Source organism: Eriocheir sinensis, chromosome 18 (genome assembly GCF_024679095.1).
Source record: "Eriocheir sinensis breed Jianghai 21 chromosome 18, ASM2467909v1, whole genome shotgun sequence".
NCBI classification, from domain to species: domain Eukaryota; kingdom Metazoa; phylum Arthropoda; class Malacostraca; order Decapoda; family Varunidae; genus Eriocheir; species Eriocheir sinensis.
Window position 1 is genome coordinate 12,924,773 of NC_066526.1, and position 22,884 is coordinate 12,947,656.

At 44.7% G+C, this 22,884-nt stretch overlaps 3 protein-coding genes across 7 annotated transcripts in view; all 3 read right to left on the reverse strand.

The window, feature by feature from the left end:
• LOC127000316 (mitochondrial amidoxime-reducing component 1-like) overlaps nucleotides 1–6,730 on the reverse strand; it is a 17,772-nt gene extending 11,042 nt beyond the window's left edge. For both annotated transcript variants that reach the window (XR_007753908.1, XM_050863894.1), the window contains exons 1-5: nucleotides 6,564–6,730; nucleotides 3,082–3,213; nucleotides 1,587–1,736; nucleotides 1,105–1,287; nucleotides 249–420 (exon numbers count right to left, since the gene is read on the reverse strand). Coding sequence is in view for 1 of the 2 variants with exons in the window: in XM_050863894.1 (XP_050719851.1) it covers nucleotides 249–420; nucleotides 1,105–1,287; nucleotides 1,587–1,736; nucleotides 3,082–3,203 (627 nt within the window). In the remaining variant the exon portion in view is untranslated. The remainder of the gene's footprint in view (nucleotides 1–248; nucleotides 421–1,104; nucleotides 1,288–1,586; nucleotides 1,737–3,081; nucleotides 3,214–6,563) is intronic.
• A 1,123-nt stretch (nucleotides 6,731–7,853) lies between these two features.
• On the reverse strand, nucleotides 7,854–13,397 carry LOC127000317 (uncharacterized). 4 transcript variants are annotated; one of them, XM_050863896.1, is made up of 2 exons: nucleotides 13,179–13,397; nucleotides 7,854–11,309 (listed from the first exon to the last, which is right to left on the reverse strand). In XM_050863896.1, the coding sequence occupies exons 1-2, from the start codon at nucleotides 13,358–13,360 to the stop codon at nucleotides 10,736–10,738; spliced, it is 756 nt and encodes a 251-aa protein (XP_050719853.1). In that variant the 5' UTR covers nucleotides 13,361–13,397; the 3' UTR covers nucleotides 7,854–10,735. The 4 variants fall into 4 exon arrangements, with proteins under 4 accessions (XP_050719853.1, XP_050719852.1, XP_050719854.1 ...); XM_050863895.1 differs by having other exon boundaries at nucleotides 13,104–13,397; XM_050863897.1 differs by lacking the exon at nucleotides 13,179–13,397 and adding an exon at nucleotides 12,953–13,097.
• A 3,093-nt stretch (nucleotides 13,398–16,490) lies between these two features.
• LOC127000459 (ecdysone-induced protein 75B-like) lies at nucleotides 16,491–22,560 on the reverse strand. Its single transcript, XM_050864182.1, has 9 exons — nucleotides 22,402–22,560; nucleotides 22,036–22,215; nucleotides 21,427–21,559; nucleotides 20,914–21,115; nucleotides 20,222–20,416; nucleotides 19,436–19,626; nucleotides 19,090–19,230; nucleotides 18,802–18,934; nucleotides 16,491–18,666 (listed from the first exon to the last, which is right to left on the reverse strand). The coding sequence occupies exons 1-9, from the start codon at nucleotides 22,544–22,546 to the stop codon at nucleotides 16,666–16,668; spliced, it is 3,321 nt and encodes a 1,106-aa protein (XP_050720139.1). The 5' UTR covers nucleotides 22,547–22,560; the 3' UTR covers nucleotides 16,491–16,665.
• Nucleotides 22,561–22,884: the final 324 nt, after the last annotated feature.

A 22,884-nucleotide genomic window follows, 5' to 3' on the forward strand; every position in this document is an offset into this window, starting at 1 on the left:
TGGCAAACAAAAATGGTGGTAACAATATACAAGAATTTGAGAAAAGAGAAATCGATAAAAATAAAGCTTAGGCCCATGCAAGATCCCACCTTTATGCAAGACAGTAAGAAACCCAAAAGAAAGATAATGACTGTTAGTGTTAGTGTTCACCAAAAACAACAAATCATGCCGAAAGTGACCGGAAACGATCCTTTTATCATCTTGAAAATACATCAGTAAATAAATATACATTGCTACTGTCTTCTCACTTGATCATCGTCTCTCAGCAGGGGGAACCGTGACCCCAGCGGGTGCTCTGACACACGATTGGCCGGGAGGTCAGCGTGGTACAGCAGCTTACACTTCCGTCTCAAAATATTCTGAAGCCACACAGCCACAGCCTCCCCACAATCCAAACCAGAGACATCCTGCCCCCAGACACTGCCGACACAGAACCAAGGAAATTTTACGTTAAGTTGCTAAATGCACCCCTCTACCAGGTGCACAGAATAAACATGTAGATTGATTTATTTACTGGGCTATGAATCATGGCACTGGAACTACTGTGGTCATGTGGCAACTAGAATGAATATGCAGACCCTTCATTTCCTGGATCCAGATATATATTAGATTTCCTGGAGTTAATTCTGAATGATAAAAAGGCAGCATTTATGACAGGACAAAAAAACTGGCTTCTACTCAAATTACTAATGTTCTTTTCTAGCTATAAAGACAAATTGGAGTTCTGGACTGTTAAGCAAAACTGGGAATTCCCTGCACTATCTACTACATGCAATATATGAGATTGGTGGTTAAATCAAGGAAAGCATTATTTGAAGGGTTTATAGGAATACCAACAGAATAAGGGTAGCCACACCATTTAGTCCCAAGGGTTCGAAGAGGTACAGGTGTCTAGACTACTTATCAGAGGGTTGGGATTAAGATCAAAAAGAAAATATAACACCACTCAGACTAACTTACTTTGTCTTTAAAAGCTCTGTATTCTTCTTAACTGTGCTAATGTTAAAGGGTTGGGACTGAAGTTAAAAGACACCACTCACTAATGTACTCACTTTTCATTCATTCACACCACCACCACCATACCACTCTTACTAATGTACTCACTTTGTTTTAAAAATCTCCCTATTATCCTGCTTCTCCACTTGGCCAATGTCTACTGTTAGTTCCTCAGAGCCGGGGTAGTTGAGAGTCAGAATGGTGCCGTCGAACGTGGCCTCTATTAGCACAGTGGCAGGGACCATGCGGCCGGTAATCATCGTTCCCTTCTCGGAGGTGATGATAAAGGATCTGTAAGTCAAGGGAAGTGTGAGTGTCCTATCCTCTGACATTTCAAGACTTATATACATACTCACATTTGATAAGGCTTTCGTAGAGGTTACGTTAGTACTTCCATGGGTAATAGCCACATGATAGTGACCTTAAAGTAGGTAATTCATAGATAATTCATGAGTTAAAGGCAATTCTGAAAGCTTTTTAAAACACGATTTCCTCAAAACTATGAAATTGGCAGGTCCCTCCTTTGACACTATACACCTCATATTACCTAAAGACTTTACAGTACATCAGTTTCAGCTTTGACATAGTACCTGTCTCTCACTCCTTTAACAACCAGCCCTCGGAAGTCAGAGTCTGCGGATTGGACAGACATAGCTTTGCAGGACTTGACGGGGTAGACGAACACCTTCACCACCTTGCCCACAGACTCCCACTTCATCTCCTTCAGCTGCTCATGGTTCCTGAAAAATATCCGAGGGTCATGCACTCAGAAAGGCTGTGGGGGTGGACGTAGAAGGAAGGAGACCAACTGGAAGACTGAAGAAGGCCTGGATATGGTGTGTGGAGAAAAACATGAGAAGGATGAACAATACGGAGATGAGTATATGATTGGTAAGAGTGGGAGAGCCTGTCCAACCCCATGAGGGAAAATTAGGACATGAAATGAGAAGATACAAGATATATACAGTCATCCCCCGCCGTTCGCGGGTATTTCGTTCCCGGACTTCGGCGCGATGCGCGAAACCGCGAACGGCGGGACTATAACCCTATGGGAAAATATGCATTTGGGGAAGTCACCTCTGACACGTCATATAAAACATGTTTTTTTCGTTCTTTTTAATGACTGAAATGAGACAAGACCTTGTTAGACAACAATGTGTAATCAACACTCACCCTGGGGTCAAAATTTAGTAGCACAGAAGACCCAAAAGTAGCCCAATTTGCGATAAGTAGCCTAATCTGGCAACACTGCAGTGTGGCGGCGCGTGAATTTTTTTTTTTAGGATAATGTTGCTATGAGAAAATCTCGACCAATAGCAGTCGTCCCTGAGTGAGCTGCTGGCCAATAGGAAAGCATGACGTCACAGTCTAACCGTGACGTCACACAGGAGCAACCTAACGTCCATTGCCCCGCCTCCCTCCTCTCTCTCCCTTACCCCCTCCTCTCTGACTCCCTCCCTCCCTACTATCTTCCTTCCTCCCTACTCTCTCCCTTCCACCCTCAGCTCTGCCTCCCTCCCTCCTCTCTGCCTCCATCCCTCCCTCCCTCCTCTCTGCCTTCCTCCCTCCTCCTCCTTCCCCCCCTCCTCTCTGCCTCCCTCCCTCCCTCCTCTGCCTTCCTCCTCCCTCTCTCCCTTCCCCTCCTCTCTGCCTCCCTCCCTCCCTCCTTTCTGCCTTCCTCCTCCTCTCCCTTCCCCTCCTCTCTCTGCCTCCCTCCTCCCTCCTCTCTGCCTTCCTCCTCCTCTCCTCTCCCTCCCTCCTCTCTGCCTCCCTCCCTCCTCTCTGCCTTCCTCCCTCCTCTCTCCCTTCCCCCCTCCACTCTGCCTCCCTCCCTCCTCTCTGCCTTCCTATTTAGCGTCAGTGCATCCGCGTATACGCGAAACTGGGGCCGCGTATAAGCGGGGGGGGTCACAATTAGTTGACCGCGAATACACGAAACCGCGATGGGTGAGACCGCGAACGGCGGGGGGTGACTGTATTACAACACGGCAAATAAAATACAGATAACAGAAATTGCTTACATACTGCACTTTATGGATGGTTTTTGGAGAGGCAAAGGTGCGATACTTAAGGACAGTGACTTACTGGAGACGAGGAATCATCTTTTTCTTCTGGGGCTTTTTCCGTGATCTTAGGATAGCGTAGATCCCAACAACAGCCCCGAGGACGAACAGGGAAGCCGCACTCACAGTCCTTAGAGATCCCATGCCAGGCACTCTGCAAATGGCAAACCTTTAATCCTTGTTTCCTACTAATGGAGAAGAATTTTTTATTGAGAGATTAAGATACAGTTGAAGGACATGGACTGAAGAAAATAATAATAATAATAGTAAATAAATAAATAAAATAAGCTCATGAAAGGCTGATCTACAACTACAAATCAATTTAGTTTAGTCTTAATACTCATACTTTCACTCAATAATTTCCCCTTCCTCGGTTAAGATTCATTTTAGCAATGTGCCAGTATTTCATTACCTACCTTATGAAACATCACCAGCTCTTCATATATCTTTTCTACAATTGTTCAACAATCATAGAAACGCTTTTTAAATCAAATTCAAGGACTATTTTTTATTGTTGAAAATAGGAGATAATATATATTCACGAACGCGTAACCTCCTCTGGCAGCGGCCGCAGTCCAGCCAGTGTTACAAGGAATACCTCCTCGCAGAAATAAGTCGCATAAATATGTGTGTGTGTGTGGGGAGGGGGGCGGCCTGGTTAGGAGGTTATGTAAAGCTCGGTTGGAGTAATTTAAATATGCTCCCCCACCCAACCCCCCCGATTTCCCACGGGTCCCCCAAGTTGAACCTCTCTGCAAGCTATTTTGTAGCTGTGGCGGTGGGCCCACAAAAGGCATTGAAGAGTCAATCTTTTAGTCATTTCCGGAGAAAAATACTATCTCCATGATGAACATTTTGTCCAGAAATAAGCAGTCAGCATTTCAAAATTAGTAATACTTTCTAAGAAGTCCGCCTCCCCCTCCACCACTCCAGCCCCCCTACCCCCCAAAACAAGCCTGGGGAACTGTGGGGAACTGGGGTTTGGAGGGGGGAAGCCAAAATCACTGAAAAATGGGCTTCCAAAATTTCCCTAGAAAACCCCTAAACGAAGGAAAATTCCCTAGTCTCGAAAGTAAGGAAAGTCCTAACTTTATAACCCAACAGCCCCCCTCGCCCCCCTGCTAACCAAGGGAGGCTGCGCCCCCCTCTGGACCCCCCCCACATGTATGGTGCGCCGGAAAATCTTTTTTTTTTTTTTGGGTGGGGAGCATATCTAAACTACTCCAGCTGAACTTTACGACCTACTAAAGAAGGGGCTTCGCCCCCCTCGACCTCCCTCCTAATCAAAGGGGGGTGCACCCCCCCTGGACCCCCACCCCACATGTTGGGAATTTTCCTTGATTTAGGGATTTTTCTAGGGAAACTTTGGAAGCCCATATTTCAGTGATTTTGGCTTCCCCCCCCAAACCCTGGTTCCCCACAGTTCCCAAGGCTTGTTTTGGGGGGTAGGGGGGAGGCGGACTTCTTAGAAAGTATCACCCCTATTTCTAGGCTGCAGCGAGTACTGGGTAATGGCAGGCTGTTGTAATGACCCCGGACTGTTAGGTAATGGCCCCGGACTGTTAGGTAATGTCAGGCTGTTGTAATGGCCCCGGACTGTTAGGTAATGGCCCAGGACTGTTAGGTAATGTCAGGCTGTTGTAATGGCCCCGGACTGTTAGGTAATGGCCCCGGACTGTTAGGTAATGTCAGGCTGTTGTAATGGCCCCGGACTGTTAGGTAATGTCAGGCTGTTGTAATGGCCCCGGACTGTTAGGTAATGTCAGGCTGTTGTAATGGCCCCGGACTGTTAGGTAATGTCAGGCTGTTGTAATGGCCCCGGACTGTTAGATAATGTCAGGCTGTTGTAATGGCCCTGGACTGTTAGGTAATGTCAGGCTGTTGTAATGGCCCCGGACTGTTAGGTAATGTCAGGCTGTTGTAATGGCCCTGGACTGTTAGGTAATGTCAGGCTGTTGTAATGGCCCTGGACTGTTAGGTAATGTCAGGCTGTTGTAATGGCCCTGGACTGTTAGGTAATGTCAGGCTGTTGTAATGGCCCAGGACTGTTAGGTAATGTCAGGCTGTTGTAATGGCCCCGGACTGTTAGGTAATGTCAGGCTGTTGTAATGGCCCCGGACTGTTAGGTAATGTCAGGCTGTTGTAATGGCCCCGGACTGTTAGGTAATGTCAGGCTGTTGTAATGGCCCCGGACTGTTAGGTAATGTCAGGCTGTTGTAATGGCCCTGGACTGTTAGGTAATGTCAGGCTGTTGTAATGGCCCCGGACTGTTAGGTAATGTCAGGCTGTTGTAATGGCCCCGGACTGTTAGGTAATGTCAGGCTGTTGTAATGGCCCCGGACTGCTAGGTAATGGCCCCGGACTGTTAGGTAATGTCAGGCTGTTGTAATGGCCCCGGACTGTTAGGTAATGTCAGGCTGTTGTAATGGCCCTGGACTGTTAGGTAATGTCAGGCTGTTGTAATGGCCCTGGACTGTTAGGTAATGTCAGGCTGTTGTAATGGCCCCGGACTGTTAGGTAATGTCAGGCTGTTGTAATGGCCCCGGACTGTTAGGTAATGTCAGGCTGTTGTAATGGCCCCGGACTGTTAGGTAATGTCACGCTGTTGTAATGGCCCCGGACTGTTAGGTAATGTCAGGCTGTTGTAATGGCCCCGGACTGTTAGGTAATCTCACGCTGTTGTAATGGCCCCGGACTGTTAGGTAATGTCACGCTGTTGTAATGGCCCCGGACTGTTAGGTAATGTCACGCTGTTGTAATGGCCCCGGACTGTTAGGTAATGTCAGGCTGTTGTAATGGCCCCGGACTGTTAGGTAATCTCACGCTGTTGTAATGGCCCTGGACTGTTAGGTAATGTCACGCTGTTGTAATGGCCCCGGACTGTTAGGTAATGTCACGCTGTTGTAATGGCCCCGGACTGTTAGGTAATGTCAGGCTGTTGTAATGGCCCCGGACTGTTATGTAATGGCCCCGGACTGCTAGGTAATGGCCCCGGACTATTAGGTAATGTCAGGCTGTTGTAATGGCCCCGGACTGTTATGTAATGGCCCCGGACTGCTAGGTAATGGCCCCGGACTATTAGGTAATGTCACGCTGTTGTAATGGCCCCGGACTGTTATGTAATGGCCCCGGACTGTTAGGTAATGGCCCCGGACTGTTAGGTAATGTCAGGCTGTTGTAATGGCCCCGGACTGTTAGGTAATGGCCCCGGACTGTTAGGTAATGGCCCAGGACTGTTAGGTAATGTCACGCTGTTGTAATGGCCCCGGACTGCTAGGTAATGGCCCAGGACTGTTAGGTAATGGCCCCGGACTGCTAGGTAATGGCCCAGGACTGTTAGGTAATGTCACGCTGTTGTAATGGCCCCGGACTGTTAGGTAATGGCCCCGGACTGCTAGGTAATGGCCCAGGACTATTAGGTAATGGCAAGCTGTTGTAATGGCCTCGCATTATCAGCTGCATCAAAACCAAATGGAGGAATACGTCTATGGCTGACTTAATTACCTTCCCGTGTGGCCGTCAGGTGAATCTTGTGAGGTGATGAGCCTGCCGGACTATCAGTGCAGGCCGGGGCACGTGTCTGGGAGGGTCACGTCCCGCCCCGTCAGCTGATAAAGGACAAACTTGGCGGGAGCACACATGGGCCCCAACGTTACCAGATTATCGTACTCAGAGCATCGTATTCACCGGTTTCCTGATCCTTAACTATTGCCAAGGAACAGAAATAATTGACCATTTTAACGATAAGTATATATGAAGGGAGTTATTGTGGTCGAGGAGGCAGGTTTTGCGTCGGAAATCGGTAAATATAAGAGGCTGAGTAAGATAATCTGGCACACACGCCCCGCCCTGGCAACAACTAGGGGTGTGCGTTTCGGTACTACTCGGTTTACTCGGTTCTTGCAATTCAATTACTAGGTCGATTAAATCCTCTAAAAATTGGGGTGATTTAATAGATCGATCGATGATGGACTAATAAAGCAAGAATAATTAACTTGGTAACTCACATTATAGATCATCAGCCTGGGAAATTAAACTGAACAATTCTCATATTTTGCACCCCTGAGAGCAAAGTATAATTATCATACCTGTCAAGCTACTGTGGTGTCTTGTCATAAGATTTTGCGGTAGAGACCATAAGTTTGTGTATAAAACGGTAATTAAACCATAAGAAAACCATACTTTTTTGTCATTCAATAATTATTTGTTTCCGACGGACTCAAGCGTAAGACTTAGGCAAAAAACGTAAGACTTGACAGGTATGAATCATTCGGTATTTGGTTTACTCGGTTTTGAAGATTAATCAACACAGAATTATTCCTCGGTTTGCAGAAAGTACTCGGTTCCCCCATCAATAACCTTAATATCAATGAATCAATCCCTATATAGCAACAACACACTCTGATTTGGTTTGTCCCATCCTGTGCGCATCGCGGAACCCAATCTTTATCACAGAGCAAGTGAAGCATTTATAAGTGTAAAGAAATACCGAGGACCAAAAAAAAAACGATTATATTATAGTTATTATCCCTCCAATCCTACTATACTAATTATACGTATTTTTCTTATTATATTATCAATAATTCCTCGTTTACCGCCCCATTTCTTTCCATAAATTTGTCTATTACCTTAATATATAAAGTCCTCTAACTTGCTATGCCCAATATGCTTCAGATAAACCTTCAATCTGAGCTTCTCATAAATTTACCATATTCAGCATATCGTTTATCTAATCTTCCTAATATTAGCATACTTAATAAAAATATCGTAAAGGTAAAACAGAAACCTTACAAATTTCGACATGCGCATTTTTAATTGAACAGGATTTTTGAGGCTTTGCACAATTTACCATCAGAAATACGTAAATTGCACTGTGTCAAAGTTCATCAGTTTTATCAAGGTCATAAGATGGTCAACGTGCTCTCTATGTCAATGTGTCCTTTGTGTTCTGATATAGATGTCTTCTCAATAATTCCTTTCCATTTATATAATCATAAATTTCTTGGGTGTCACGGGGAATCATGATAGATACGTTTGTTACATTCAATACAAAAAAAGAAACACTGTACGTAATAATTAATTCATAACTTCTTTTTTCGTAATATAAAACATGTTGACGAGTAAACACCAAATGAAAAGTAATGATCTTCAAAACATTCAAAATTCATGCATGGGAAATACAATATGCGAGTGATGTGGCAAGGGACGTGATATGGAATAAATGATAGATGAAGTTATGTAGTTATAGTTGCTGTGATACAAAATTACAAGAGAAAAGGCAGATAAACAAAGAACAGAAAGACAAAGAAAAACAGAGAAAGAACAGGGAGAGAACACAGAGACAGAGAAGGCAGAGAAAAAAAGAAAAGACAGCAAAACAGAAGCAGAGACAGAAGGAACAGAGAGAGAACAGAGACAGAGAAGGCAGAGAAAAATTAACAGAGACAGAGTAAAACAGAGACAACAGAGACAGAGAAAAACAGAGGGACAGAGAAAGAACAGAGAGGGATGCAATGTGAAATAACTGATTGATGTAATTACGTAGGTAACTATGGTTGATGAATTATGAGATGTTGCCTTAGACGAGGGAAAGATCAGAGAAAAGAGAAAGGCAAATGACTGGTGAGAAGGTCTTATCCATATGACTTAAGCCTTACATCTAGAAAGGTTCAATATCCAGGGTATACAAAAACAATATTAAATAAAACCATAAATATTACACAAAAAGTACTCGGATGAAAGAAAACTCTAGATTTTCACCGCCGGCTTGAGTTGTGTGAGTTGAGTTGTGGGAGGAACAGGTCACTCTCTAAGAAACTGTGGTGTTGGAAAATGATATGGTATCACGGGAAAGAGAACTGTAGGTTATAATAAGATTCGTGAAGCAAATTGGTGAGTATAAGTTTGTAGAAAGAAGGAAGTGTTACTCTCTAAGGTGTTGTAATGCTGGCAGGCTTGGCAGGCTGTGATAGTGATGGATTGAGCCCAGTTTGAGAATAGTGGTCAGAGGCTTACATAACATTATAATATATGCACGTAACGGACATCAAAATAATTCATACTTGTATATAAGAAGATTCAATATTTTCCAGTACAGCACAAAATCTAAAGCTATATGTCACCTCATCTCCTTTGCTGCTCTCCATGACTTAACACTTTTCACATTTTCAAGGTTATCTTAAAACTGTAACAAGTGATCTCCTTCTCTTACTTCCTATGGGAAAAATTTGGTTATATTTACACTTATCCTCCACAATGAAAAAATAAAAAAAAGTTAAGGTCATATGTGCCTGGGAACCAAATGGATGCTTATCTTATCTTATTACACTAAACATAAAAACTAGTAACGGGTATGTGACGTGACTCGGCACACTGCACCTCAAAGTTCATGTACGATGTAGGAGTAAAGCTTTTTTGATGCTGTAGCTCAATGCATTCCAATTTACCTTTATTAGTAATTTCAAAGCTATATACGTATAAGTTATAATAAAATTTAAATATATAATAAATGAGTTGCATATTTTTGAGGAAGATGATGCATAGTTTGGTAGCTCAAGACTGTACTTCATGCACTGGATCAGAATGATCCAAACCTTCTTCGTGTGATCCCTTTCCTTCACTCACTTTGTTCACTGCTCTCTAGATTTTGTTTTACATAAAAAAGTGCAGATAACTAAACATGTCCTGTGTGAATACAAATTCATTTCAATGACAACAGCAGGATGCTATATCCCAAAGCAACGATAAATTGCTCTGTGCTGGGTAAACTAAACTCATCTGTTGACAAGTACTTTCTGCAATCAATTTCATATTCTTGTACCGGCATGTTTTGTGTTACATACGTGAACTGCAAAGGCTTATGATCTAATAAGATCTTGTGAGGGTGAGTCATGCAGGTGACCACAACAGTTAATGGGGTGTCTGGGAGTAGTCACAACTCACAACAAACCTGATTTCTGCTTTGGTTTCCAACATAGTTGATTGCTGGTAACCAAACAGAAAAGGTAATGTGAGGTATATGCAATGCTGCACATTGTCTGTGGCCTCAGCTCAGACTCTGAGCCTGTGGGTGATATGAATTGCTTACCCTGGGACACAGGCCTGAGTATAGCATTGAATAATCAACTAACTGCAGTTGTTACACCTTGCTGACCAACCAGTTTACACTCCCTGTTGATGCAAGGCAAGGTAAAAATGGCCACCATGGTCCATTGTGCACTTATGAAGAAAGCTACATGGCTGCAGAAACCATCAGCATCACATCTGATGCTGAATGACTGGCTTGTTAAGTAGTAGGATGATGTAAAAAAGAAAATTAGTATTCTTTGGCTTCACATCTTATAAATAACACACTTTCCTCACATTACAAGCTTCTCAAATATTTTCACTTTGCTTGCTATATACTGGTGATCTATTTATCCAGAAGTGTGTAGACATTGGTGTAAGCATACAAGACAAAACCTTTGACAAATTAATCTGTTTTGCATCAGTGAATCCACATTGGAAATTATTTTTTCCATGTTTGCTTCAACTACAGATTTTCTGTAATGATCAGTGCAAACATTTTCAGGTGTACTCCTGTTTGCTTTACAAAAATAAAGAATCTAACACAATTTACTACCTGTACCTGCCAACAACTTTCATTCAGATATGCAGTCAGTCCAGAAATATTAAATTTATCTTTTCAGGAGCCACGGAGTTTCTTTAGACTGCTGTTTTCGATGAAACTTTTGTACTTTTTTACTAGGAACTATTCCGTCGGAGAGGCCGGGGCGTTTTTTCTTTTTGGTGGAGAGCTCGTCAATAACAGCATCAGTCACCGGGACCTGAGTGGCCAGCGTGTCCCCGTGCAGCACTGTCCCTGTGGCGTTCTGCATGTCTTTGGAGTCTGACGGCTTACTGATGTCAGAATCGTGTGCATATTTACAATTGTGTCCAAACTTGCAACGTCCTTTTCTGTAGTTCCAGCATATTTTCTTCCCATTAATTTCCAACACATCTTTTGGATTTTCTGTCATTTTCACGTGTTTCTCCAGGACAGTCTTTTTGTCCTCCTGGGCCTTGTGAAACGGGTTGAAGAAGACGGAGGCCGAGGAGTCACTTTCAAAGGGCGAGGGAATGGCACTCTTGCGCAAGGGGTTGGCCAGAACCTCCTGCTTTTTAGATTCATTTTTCTTCACCTTTTTAGTGTCTTTTTTCCCAGGTGACTCAAAGTAATTAACAGTCTTCTGGTCAGCAATTCTTGTACTTCTGCAACATATAATTAAGCATCAAAATAGTTTTGGCCAATGACAAATGAGAGAGATGTGGTGATGTAGGTGGTGACTGGTGGTGTTAGTGGTGACTGGCAGTAATGGTGAATCTGTGGTGGTGACTGGTGGTGTCAGTGGTGATTGAGAATGGAGATGGAGGTGGTGACTGATGGCAATGTTGGATCTGTGGTGGTGATGAAGGTGGTGACTGGTGGTAGTGGTGAATCTTTGGTGGTGATGAAGGTGGTAGTGGTGGTGTTAGTGGTGACTGAGAATGGTGAATGTGGTGATGAAGGTGGTGTTAGGCCACTTTCACACGTATCAACTTTTTGCCGTCCGCCGTCCATGACGTCGTGCTTTCAAATAACCACGGGTGTCTATGGCCGCTTTCACACATGCTGACTACAGTCATGAACAGCGTTCAGCCATTGTCATCACGGCGCCCATTTAAATACGGCACGGCAAGGCGCCGTGGATGGCGTAAAATGTACACAGGACTCAATGGACTTGTTCAGACATGACGACCTTTCGCCATCTAGACTAGATGGCGACACTACTTTAGTTGTCTCCTGATCACAGACCTGTGTACACTGGTGTAAGAAAGAGGAAAGGACGGCACATTGTTGTGTCGTTTTGTGGACGGCCGAGGCCGTCCACACAACGGCGCTCTCTCTGGAATGCACAACATTATGTCATGGACAGCAAACAGCGAAAAGTTGATACGTGTGAAAGCAGCCTTAGTGGTTTTTGAGAATGGAGATGGAGGTGGTGATTGGTGGATCTGTGGTGGTGACTGGTGGTAGTGGTGAATCTGTGGCAGTGATGATGGTGGTAGTGGTGGTGTTAGTGGTGACTAAGAATGGTGGATGTGGTGATGAAGGTGATGTTAGTGGTGACTGAGAATGGAGATGGAGGTGGTGACTGGTGGTAAAGGTGGATCTGTAGTGGTGATGAAGGTGGTGACTGGTGGTAATGATGAATCTGTGGTGGTGATGAGGGTGTTAGTGATGACTGAGAATGGTGGATGTGGTGATGAAAGTGATGTTAGTGGTGACTGAGAATGGAGATAAAGGTGGTGACCGGTGGATCTGTGACGGTGATGAAGGTGATGACTGGTGGTGAAGGTGACGACTGGTGGTGAATGGTGGTGACTGGTGGTGCTGCTCCCTATTTCCTACATTTCCTTGGCAAGCTCCAGTTCACTCTCCCCCTCTGAGGACGAACTGTAGTCCGCCACCAGGCCGGCCATGTCGAGAATTTAGTGTTTACAAACAAACGATTACTTCCGCCATTACAACGGGACACTTTTACAACTCAAAACCTCTTCTCCTTCTTCGTCTTTTTCTTTTGACCTGTTCCGCTTTGTTAATTAGGTCCTCGATCCTTCTCAACACTTCTATACTTCACAACACACTTAGCTACTTCACAGGTACACTTATATACACTTCACCCTGAACTGATGTATTTTTCTGGTCTTTTCTTCCCATAAAAAATAAAAAAATAGAACAAGTGTAACAGTGGAAGATGAACAAAAGGAGAGAAAAGATAAATGCAAAAAGGAAAAGACTAAAGTGAGGTAACGTGAAGAAAACAGAGGAAAAGAAGTTAGAGAACCAAAGTGTACAGACAAACAGAGCTCACCGCAAAGTAAAGTATATAAGTGTGCGCAGTGAAGTAAGTGTACGTAGTGAAGTATATATTGTTACGAATGTGCTGTATGTAAATGATTGCATGTGTAATGTGATGAAATTGTAGCATGATGCAATGTTAGCTCAGCATGGTGCAACTCTACTTGTTGGGACAAGAGAGACAGAGGGGAGCCCGGGGCCACCGGCCGCCGGGCAGGAAGTGCTGAGTCGGCTCTTGCGAGCAAGGGTGGCTGAGGAGTAGTTGAGAAGACGCGTGTCTGGGCTTGAGAGAGTGTTCAGCTGTGTGCTCCGCTCGCGAGCTGTGTGCATCCGGTGTGCGTGTCTGCCGTGCCCCTGTACTGTGCCTGATTAACTGTTCTGTGCCCTTGAAAGTTGCTGTACTGTGTGAGGAACCTGTCATTAAACTAGAACTTAGTGTTGAACGTGTATCCTTTGTGCCCTGCCTGGTTCCCTCCTCCCCTCGGTGTTCGGTGTGGGCCGCTGTGAGTGACTGGTGCCCGTGTGGCGTAACACTTATTTAAATGTTACGCCACCCCCCCACACACACCATCCACGGGCAGGCAGGCGGCGTAATCCCCACCAGAACAGCCACACGGGCACCAGTCACAGCGGCCCACACCGAACACCGAGGGGAGGAGGGAACCAGGCAGGGCACAAAGGATACACGTTCAACACTAAGTTCTAGTTTAATGACAGGTTCCTCACACAGTACAGCAACTTTCAAGGGCACAGAACAGTTAATCAGGCACAGTACAGGGGCACGGCAGACACGCACACCGGATGCACACAGCTCGCGAGCGGAGCACACAGCTGAACACTCTCTCAAGCCCAGACACGCGTCTTCTCAACTACTCCTCAGCCACCCTTGCTCGCAAGTCGCAACAGCCGACTCAGCACTTCCTGCCCGGCGGCCGGTGGCCCCGGGCTCCCCTGAGTCCCCTCTGTCTCTCTTGTCCCAACAAGTAGAGTTGCACCATGCTGAGCTAACATTGCATCATGCTACAATTTCATCACATTACACATACAATCATTTACATACAGCACATTCGTAACAATATATAGAAGTGTGAAGAAGTACCAAGGATGACCTCATGATCGAAGCGATGCATGCAGAGCGGAACACCTCAAAAGAAGAAGGATATATAACACTTTGTAAAACTGTAATGCCAGAAGGTTAAGTATGGACTGTACATACAACACAGGATTACGAAAGTAGGTATAAGTATTCTAAGTAATTGTGTCTCTCCCCGATAGGAGACACACTAGCTATACTTAATTACAACACACCTATAGGCTACTTTTGTGATCCTGTGTACATTCCATACTTATAACTTCTGGCATTACAAAACATCAAAAACCTTCTGCAGTGCCTCTTAAAAAAGCTTTTTTCTTAACTACTATAGGAGAGAAGGAAGGAGTGAAAGAAGGAGAATATTAAAGAGGAGAAAAGTGTGACTCGTTAGATAAAGGGAAGGAAGAAAGCGAGGAGCGAGAGAGGAGAGGGAAGGCCTTTGGAGGAGAGAAGGATATGAATTAAAGTAAGGAGGAAAGGGAGGAAATTAAATCATAGAGAAGTAATAATAATTAAGACGCGAGAACATTGCAATTCTTAGAATCATGCCTCGATCGATCGTGGTTAAGAGACAGCCGGGCTCGGGTTGCCCTTAATAGGACTCTAGAAGGCCCTCCTGCAGAATATACTTATAATTATATAAAAGGCAGACTTAAACTCTACACACAAAGCTCAATCGACTATGACATTGCCAGCTGCTATGAGAGGGGTACGTAGTCCAAGCTTTATCCACTATGTCCATGTTTCGCAAGACACCAATATGTCACCTACGGTAGAAAGAGTGGCCCTTTATGATCTGTGTAATGCGTCTTCGACTAGGTAAATTGGGTATAAATACTACTACTGGGAGGTGAGTGCTGCCCCACCCGAGTCTTGTGCCGTGTGCGCCAGGCCGGGAGGTCACACACCACAACATTATGTCCTTGAGTGTCCGGCCATAGCCTGTTGCCGTTGTGGCAGACTGAACGTTCCCCCCTGTTCTAGGAAATAACCCCAACAAGTGATACAGAAAGAAGGGAAACCAATTTACTGAAGGCTTTTAGTTGTACGTTTTGATACCGTTGATGAGGATTCACGCCCCGGTCTGCCGCCGCAGCAGCGCTCCACAGGGCCGCTAACATCACAGTGGAAAATAACAGGCATGCAAATGACAGAATAAGGAGGGAGGACCGATGTTTCGTCGGGGGACCGATCAGTCTGCAGTAGATGCGGGCCAGCTGGTCGGCGCATGCGCAGTAGAGGGGGGAACAGGGGGGAACGTTCAGTCCGCCACACCGTCTGCAGGGTGTGGCGGTGTCGCAGGGTGTCGCCTGTTTTTTTTTTTTTGTAACCAGCCTAGTCATGGGTTAGTCTGCAAAGACCAGCCATCCCCCTTTGTTGTACTTTACAACAATAAATATTTAAAAAAAAAAGTGGCAGCCGTGTCCCAGGTTCGAATCCTCCCGGGGCCACAGTCTTGTCTTTCTTCTTTACCACGGGAGGGATAAAACTTGCAAAACGTTTGACCGTTATGTGAGCATGCCTCGTAGCTCAGTGGTAGAGCAACGGCTGTGCGATACTTGTCGAGGGTCGCAGGTTCGAATCCTGCCGGGGCTAATCACTTTTTATGTATTTCTTTCCATTTTTTTTATAATAATGGAAGTAAGATAAGTTTGAGTTGCCAGAGAGGGTCAATTTCGGCTGGTGAGGTGTGTTCGGGCCTGTATGCAGATAGTTTGTTCTTCAGCCGTGTGTCGCGGGTTCGAATACTCCCAGGGCAACACCTTTTATTCTTTTTCTTTCTTTTTTTATTTTACTGATGGAAGCAAGATGACAGTTTGAGTGGGCAGAGGAGGTCAGTTTCGGTTTGTGAGGTGTGTTCAGGCCTGTAAATGTGTTCCTCAGCCTTATAATACTGTTAATATGAAATTCCTCAACAACTTGGCTACTGTCTACTACTACTACTTCTCTCACTACTACTACTACTACTCTCTCTCTCTCTCTCTCTCTCTCTCTCTCATCTATTTAACTTAACCACTCTTATTTTTCATCCATTTAAATAACAAAAAATACAAAACCAGTCATTTATTTATGGACTTGCCTCTGACGTGTACAAAATATATATAGCTACACCTTATTCATTATTATTTTTATTACTATTATTATTATTATTATTATTATTATTATTATTATTATTATTATTATTTTTACTGACTTCGTATACCCTATAGCTTAACATTCTCACTTATAAGTATGACCTCTATGGTAAAATAAACATACGTACCAAAATAAAAAAAATAAAAAAATAATAATGAAAATAATAATGATGATGATGGTGATGGTTTTAATAACTATATATACAAAACCTTTTGATTTACATGAGTTTCCCTTAAAAATAATAATTACTTTCTCTTATAAGTACTTAAGGTTCATTACTTAAAGGTGACTTATTTAACTTAATTTCTTTCTCTCTTTCCTTTCTTTCTTTCCTTCTTTCCTTCCTTCCTTCTTTCATTCTTTAGACTTTGGTAGACAGACATATAAGAAAATGAAGACACACAAAATTGAGATAAAGAAATAGATAGATAGATAGATAGACAGATAAGTACAAGAAAGAGAAATGAAAAACAAACGTATAACTGAGTATTTTAAAATCAAGAAAACGACGCAACTTTTTGGTGGTGATGCTGGAGGTGGTGGTGGTGGTGATGAAGATGGTGATGATGGCTCTGAAACTCCTGCGGTGGTGGTGACTGAGTGGTGGTGGTGATGAAAGCGGTGTTATCTGGAGGTGTTGATCTATGCTGGGACTCCCTACAGAAACCTCCAAAATTTTCCGTGGTGATGAATTGGTGTTGTCCTGGCGGTGGTGGAGGTGGTAGAGGTGGTGGTGGTGATGATTCTCCCCCTCCTACTCCACCTTCCACATAGCTAACGAACCCTTGATTGGAGGTGAATGGTGGGTGATTATAGTGGTGGTGTGGTGGTGGTGGTTGTGGTGGTGGTGTTGACATGTGGTGAGGCTGTGACATCATTTCTTGTGGTGATGAAAACTGCATTTGCTCTGGTGGTGGGTGATGAAGAAGTGGTGATGAGTGCTGGGGGTGGGGTGGTGTTAGTGGTGGTGACTGGTGGTGATAGGGGTGGTGGTGAGGCTGAAATTGTGGTGTTGGTGGTGGTGGTGGTTGAGAATGAATCTGTGGTGGTGATGAAGATGGTAACTGGTGGTGGAGAAGCTGGAGTTGAGGTGGTGTTAGTGGTGGTTGAGAAAGGTGCATCCGTGGTGGTGATGATGGTGGTGTCTGGTGGTGGTGGTGGTGGTGGTGAGACATTAACCGACCTGACATCACAAAGAGCTCTGACTGCGAAGGCGAATCAAAACTTGGAGTCTTCTTACGATCCAGAATTTCTTGGAATTTCTCAAGTTCCGGGAGATCTAAAGCACTTCCGAAGACTTGGGTGGACTCCATAGCATCCTGGTGGTGGTGTAGCTGACGTGGAGGGTGTGGCAGGTCATCATACATCAGTGGGTGGTCATAGTTGGCTTGTGAGGGCATAGACAGCATGGGGGAGGTCACCGGTTCTTGCTTGGGTATAAAAACACCTTCCGCTAGAGTGCCATTCCTTTCCTTCATGTCTCCAGCTGTTACTTGGTTGTAGAGGTCGCTGTGTTGCTGCTGTTCTTGCTGTGGTCCCTTATGCATACCACCTTCACTAGGGCCTATTATCCCATTCATTAGCTGCTGTTCAAGTTGACGGAAGGCTTGCTGTGACTCCTGGTCCTGCTGTGGTGTGTTGTTTTGACAGGCTTCAGAGTTGGAGGTCAGGTTATCAAGATGTACCATAAGATCAGACACCTGGCAGCCCTGAAAGTGAGGGGCTGAAAGAGAGGCTGACAGGCCCTTCTCCAATGACCTCTGAGGAGCATGTGAGGTCTGGGTAGGCAAGGGGGCTGATACTGGCGGGTCTGACAGGCTGTGAGGCGAGGTAAGGGCTGTGGGAGGTGGTTTGGTCTCAGGAAACAGCCCACTCAGACCAAGCACATTCACGACAGACCTCTGAAACTGGGTAGGCAAGGAGACTGATACTGGTGGGTCTGACAGGCTGTGAGGCGAGGTTGGGACTGGAAGGGGCTGATCGAGGCTTGGGGTTGGCTTGGTCTCAGGAAACAGCCCAGCCAGACCCAGAACATTCACAAAAGACCTCTGAAACTGGGTAGGCAAGAAGACTGATACTGGTGGGTCTGACAGGCTGTGAGGCGAGGTTGGGACTGTCGAGGGCTGATTGAGACTTGGGGTTGGTTTGGTCTCAGGAAACAGCCCAGTCAGACCCAGCACATTCACGACAGACCTCTGGAACTGGTGCAGGATGAGACGCTGAATGACTGGACTGTTGACAAGGTGCTCCAAGTCCAATGTGGCGAGAATTGATGAAAATGAACTTGCTGTATCCTCTCCTTTGATGACCGTAGTGGAGGTGATGGAAGGCGTACTTGGGGCGGACTGGGACTGGGGGGTCATGTTTATAGGTATGGACCCCCCAACCTTCCCCCCGTCCCCTGGTAAGTGTTCTGGGGGAGTCTGGGGTGAGGTCATGAAGCACGGCCACTCTAGGTTGAGATTTAGGCAGCCAAGTTGTGTCTGGATTTCCGCGATCTGTGAAAAGTGTGATGATGGATTTAGTGATGGAATATTTGGGTTGATATAATGAAATCTCTTTCTCTTTCTTTTTTTCTTTCTTTCTCTCTCTCTCTCTCTCTCTCTCTCTCTCTCTCTCTCTCTCTCTCTCACCTCCTGCCGTGCCAGCCTCAAGTGGTACTCTGTGTGTTGGTCATTCAGCTCCCGAAGGTCCGTCAGCTTGAGGAGGAGCCGAGGGTACAGAATAGGGGCGTTGTGGGGGCCGTGGCGCCACCCGAGGTACTTCCTGAAGGCGTGAGTGAAGAGGCAGTGGGTTAGATTAGTGCAGTGTCCCTTAAAAAGAAAATGTGATGGAGTAATAAGGAATGACTGAAGCTTATAAGAGTATCCCTTAAAAAAATATAGGAGTTAACGAGATTGAGACACCTGGCTAATCTTCACCTGAGCAACAGTAAGTAGTGGTCTTGGTGGGCCTGTACGGCGGTGGTGGTGGCGGCCTGCAACCTTGGCCTGTCGCTGCTGAAGAGAACCACCAGCAGGAGAAGCAGCAACACCGCCTCGTCAACACCAAGCTCCCGCATACTGGTGGTGATGAAGGTGGTGATGAGGGTGGTGGTGGGGATGGTAGTGGTGGTGATCAGGGAGTAATGGTGAGGGTAGTGGTGGTTGTGGTAGTGGTGGTGATGGTGATGACAATAGTGGTCGTGGTGATATTACAACTACATAGGCATACAACTTGATATATTACAACACACACACACACACACACACACACACACAAACTCACCTATTTATAAACTTCATATGCATCTCATAAAGTTCGTTAGACACTAAATTCTTCTCCTCCTCCTTCTTCCCTGGTGGTGGGGATTGGTGTTGAGGTGGTGTTGAGGGCCACGGAGAATTGGTGTTGATGCTCTGGACTCCACGAATCAAGGACATTTCCAGGATGCCATAGCGGAGGAGTCGACTCTGGTCCTGTGGTGATGAATGGTGTTGAGCGGTGTTGAGAGGTGGTGTTGAAATGGGTTAAAAAAGGTGTTGGATGATAAGAGAGAATAAGAATGAGTAAAGGGAGACATGCATGCAAGAAAAAGTAGATAAAATAAATAAATAGAGAAAGAAAATGTGAAATAATAAATAAAGAGAGAAAGGAAAGAAAAGAAAGGAAGCAAAAAGACGAAAATATAAGAAAATAAAGAAAAAATAAGAGAAAAAAAGGAAAATATAAAAAGCAACTGAGAATGATAAAATGACAAAGTCCCCCTAAAATTAAAAAAAATAACAGATATCAACACAGAAATGACACAGAAAGGAAGGAAAAATAATGAAAAGAATATAAGAAAAAAAAGGGAAAATATGAAAAAGGAATTGAGAATGATATAAGATGAGAAAGCCCCCTAAAAACAAATTAACAAAGAGATAAATCAATAAAAAATAATAAAAAAAGAAATACGAAACAAAAAGATGACACAAAAATGATCAAGAAAGACAATAATAAACAAAACAAAAAGCACTAAACAAACAAATACAAAAGAAAATCAAAGCAAAAACAGCCTGACATCGAACTCACCTCCTCCGGCAGCTCGCAAAACCCCGGGAAGAGCCGCGCGAAGTAAGCAAAGCGGCGCACCACGGTCGAGAACATGTCCACGACCCTCAGACCCGCTGCCTCGCCCTCCCACCCGCCGCCGCCGCACCCGCTGTAGGGCACTGCGGCGTAAGCGAGGCGGTAGTTCCTTACGGCCTCCTCCAGCTCCTTCCACTCCTGAGGGAATAAAGGACTTGTGACGGGGAAATAGAGGGAAAAAAGGGGAAAAAGAGGGGAAACAGGACGATGGGATGAGTGGGTGAGGAAATAGAGGTGATTTTTCTTTCTTGGTAACAGCCTACAATAGTTTTACCGTTACGATGGCTTTGTGAAGGAAGAAAAAAGATGATGGGATATGTGAGAGAGGAACTAAACTGATAATCCTTTCTTGGCAACACTCTTCAACACTACTCAATATCTGTTAACATCTTCCAACATCATTTAATACCTTGACAGCGCTTTTCGACACCTTATAATAGCTTCCAACATCTTTTACCAGCCTTCAACACCTTTTAACAGCTTGCAACATCATTTAATACCTTTACATCGCTTTTCGACACCTAATATTAGCTTCCAACACCTTTCAGCAGCTTGGCACACGCGCAACTATAACAAACTCCCTTGATAATAAAAAACAACAACCCCTTCCTTGACCTTACCGACTTGGGACTTACCGCAGGGGTCATATGCGTTAACATGTCACTGGGGTCAGGTTCAAAGGGCACCAGTTCCCTCCTGCCGCCCTTCAGCGTCCTCCTGCCGGATTCCTGTGCTGCCCTGGCCTTCCTCTCCGCCTTCTGCCTCATCAGCTGCTGGCGATCCTCCTCCGACATTACCCACGAACGCTCCATGCCTATCTTCATGCACTTCTGGTACCTACGAAGGGATAGTAGTGATGATAATGGTGGTGATGATGGTGGTGATGATGAAGGAGATGGTGGTGGTGATGCATGCCATATATATTCGTGTAAAAGTATATTAACATTGTATTTATTCATTTGTTTATTATGTCTCCTTCTCCTCCTTCTCCTCCTCCTCCTCCTACTACTACTACTACTACTACTACTAAATGATTAATAAGTAAAAAAAATAAAAAAAACACGTTAGATGCGGATTCGTTAGATGTGAACTCGTTAGATGCGAAGTTCTACCGTACTCAACGCCTGTCCTTAATGAACTAGGCTTACCTGCAGTACTGGCAACACTTCCTGGAGGTGATGTTAATGAGGCAGGTGCCGTCGTAGGGGCAGGTGAAGTTGGCGAAGGTGTCGTTGTGCACGGCTCTCCTGAAGAAGGCCTTGCAGGAGTCGCAGGAGAGGCCTACAGCGGGGGGGGAGAAGGAAGATGATGGGACTGTGTATGGGGTGTAGAAGGGGTTGATGATACATGAGAAAAAAAATAATAATGAACCCCCAATCTTTCTCGTTTATGATAAGGACACACACACAAAAAGTAAATCAATCAATCAATCAATAAATAAAAATAAGAAATAAAAAAATAAAGAAGAGAAAGTGAATAAAACATGAAGAACCAACGAATTTGTCATACTATAAAAAAAGCATCCCTCCAAACAATTTTAAATCAGAAATCTCTCAACTACAATAAAAAAAGAAACTTACACACAAAAACTAAAATAATAACGAATAAGTAAAATAAATGAAAGAAACCACCAAGCTATCTTATTTATAGTAACACACACACAACAAAAACATTAACCCAGCAACCTCTACAAACCCCAAACAGTCCCTCACTACCTCTACGTACACCAATAAACACAACGCCAGGTGAACTCCTACCTCCGAAGTGCATGCTCTTGGCCTTGTCCCCACACACTCGGCAGGTCCTGAGCGGCTTGCTGGAGGGTGGAGAGGCGCCCATGTCCCTTGTGGAGGCGTAGGTGGACGAGGGAAAGGAGGTGGTGGTAGAAGATATGGTGGAGGTGGTTGCGGTGGATTGGTGGTGGTGGTGGTTGTCGACTATAGAAAAAACAAAATAAGAAAATAAATTGGTTATTGGTATGATTAATAATGTTGTCAAGTCTCTACATTATTACTATTAATATACTGATGATGATGATGATGATGAACCCCCTCTAAAAAACCCTTACTTGAACAGTACCCCATAAAACAACAACTACAATAATAAATAAATAAAATGCTTACTCTGTATTTCCATATCGCCCACACAGTCCACTGGAAATTCCTCTCCGACACACACAGCCTGAGTGGAGGAGGACACGGAGGTGGAAGAGACGGAGGTGGAGGAGGAGTAGGGACTGCTCTTCTCCCTGTTCTCCCAGCCCTTCATCTCCTCCGTAAAAATCATGTCACTCACTGAACCTGAAACAGAAAGAAAAGGTATTGGAAAATGGAGGCAGGTGGAAGAGATGGAGCGAGTTGAGGAAGAGGAGGAGGAGGAAAGTATGAACGTTTTCTGGCAAAAAGAAACGTTTACTCTTCAATCTGTGCTAATGTTATGTATATATGGGGAGGCGGCGGCTGAGCGGTTAGCGTAACGGCGCCGCGTCCAGAACACGCGTTCGCGTTCCGCCTGGTGCCACAGGCTGGGATTTTTCCGGACTCTAGACCCTCTCTCTAAAAGAGAAAGTCTAAAATAAGCTCCGGGGGGCGGCATGAGCCAAGCGA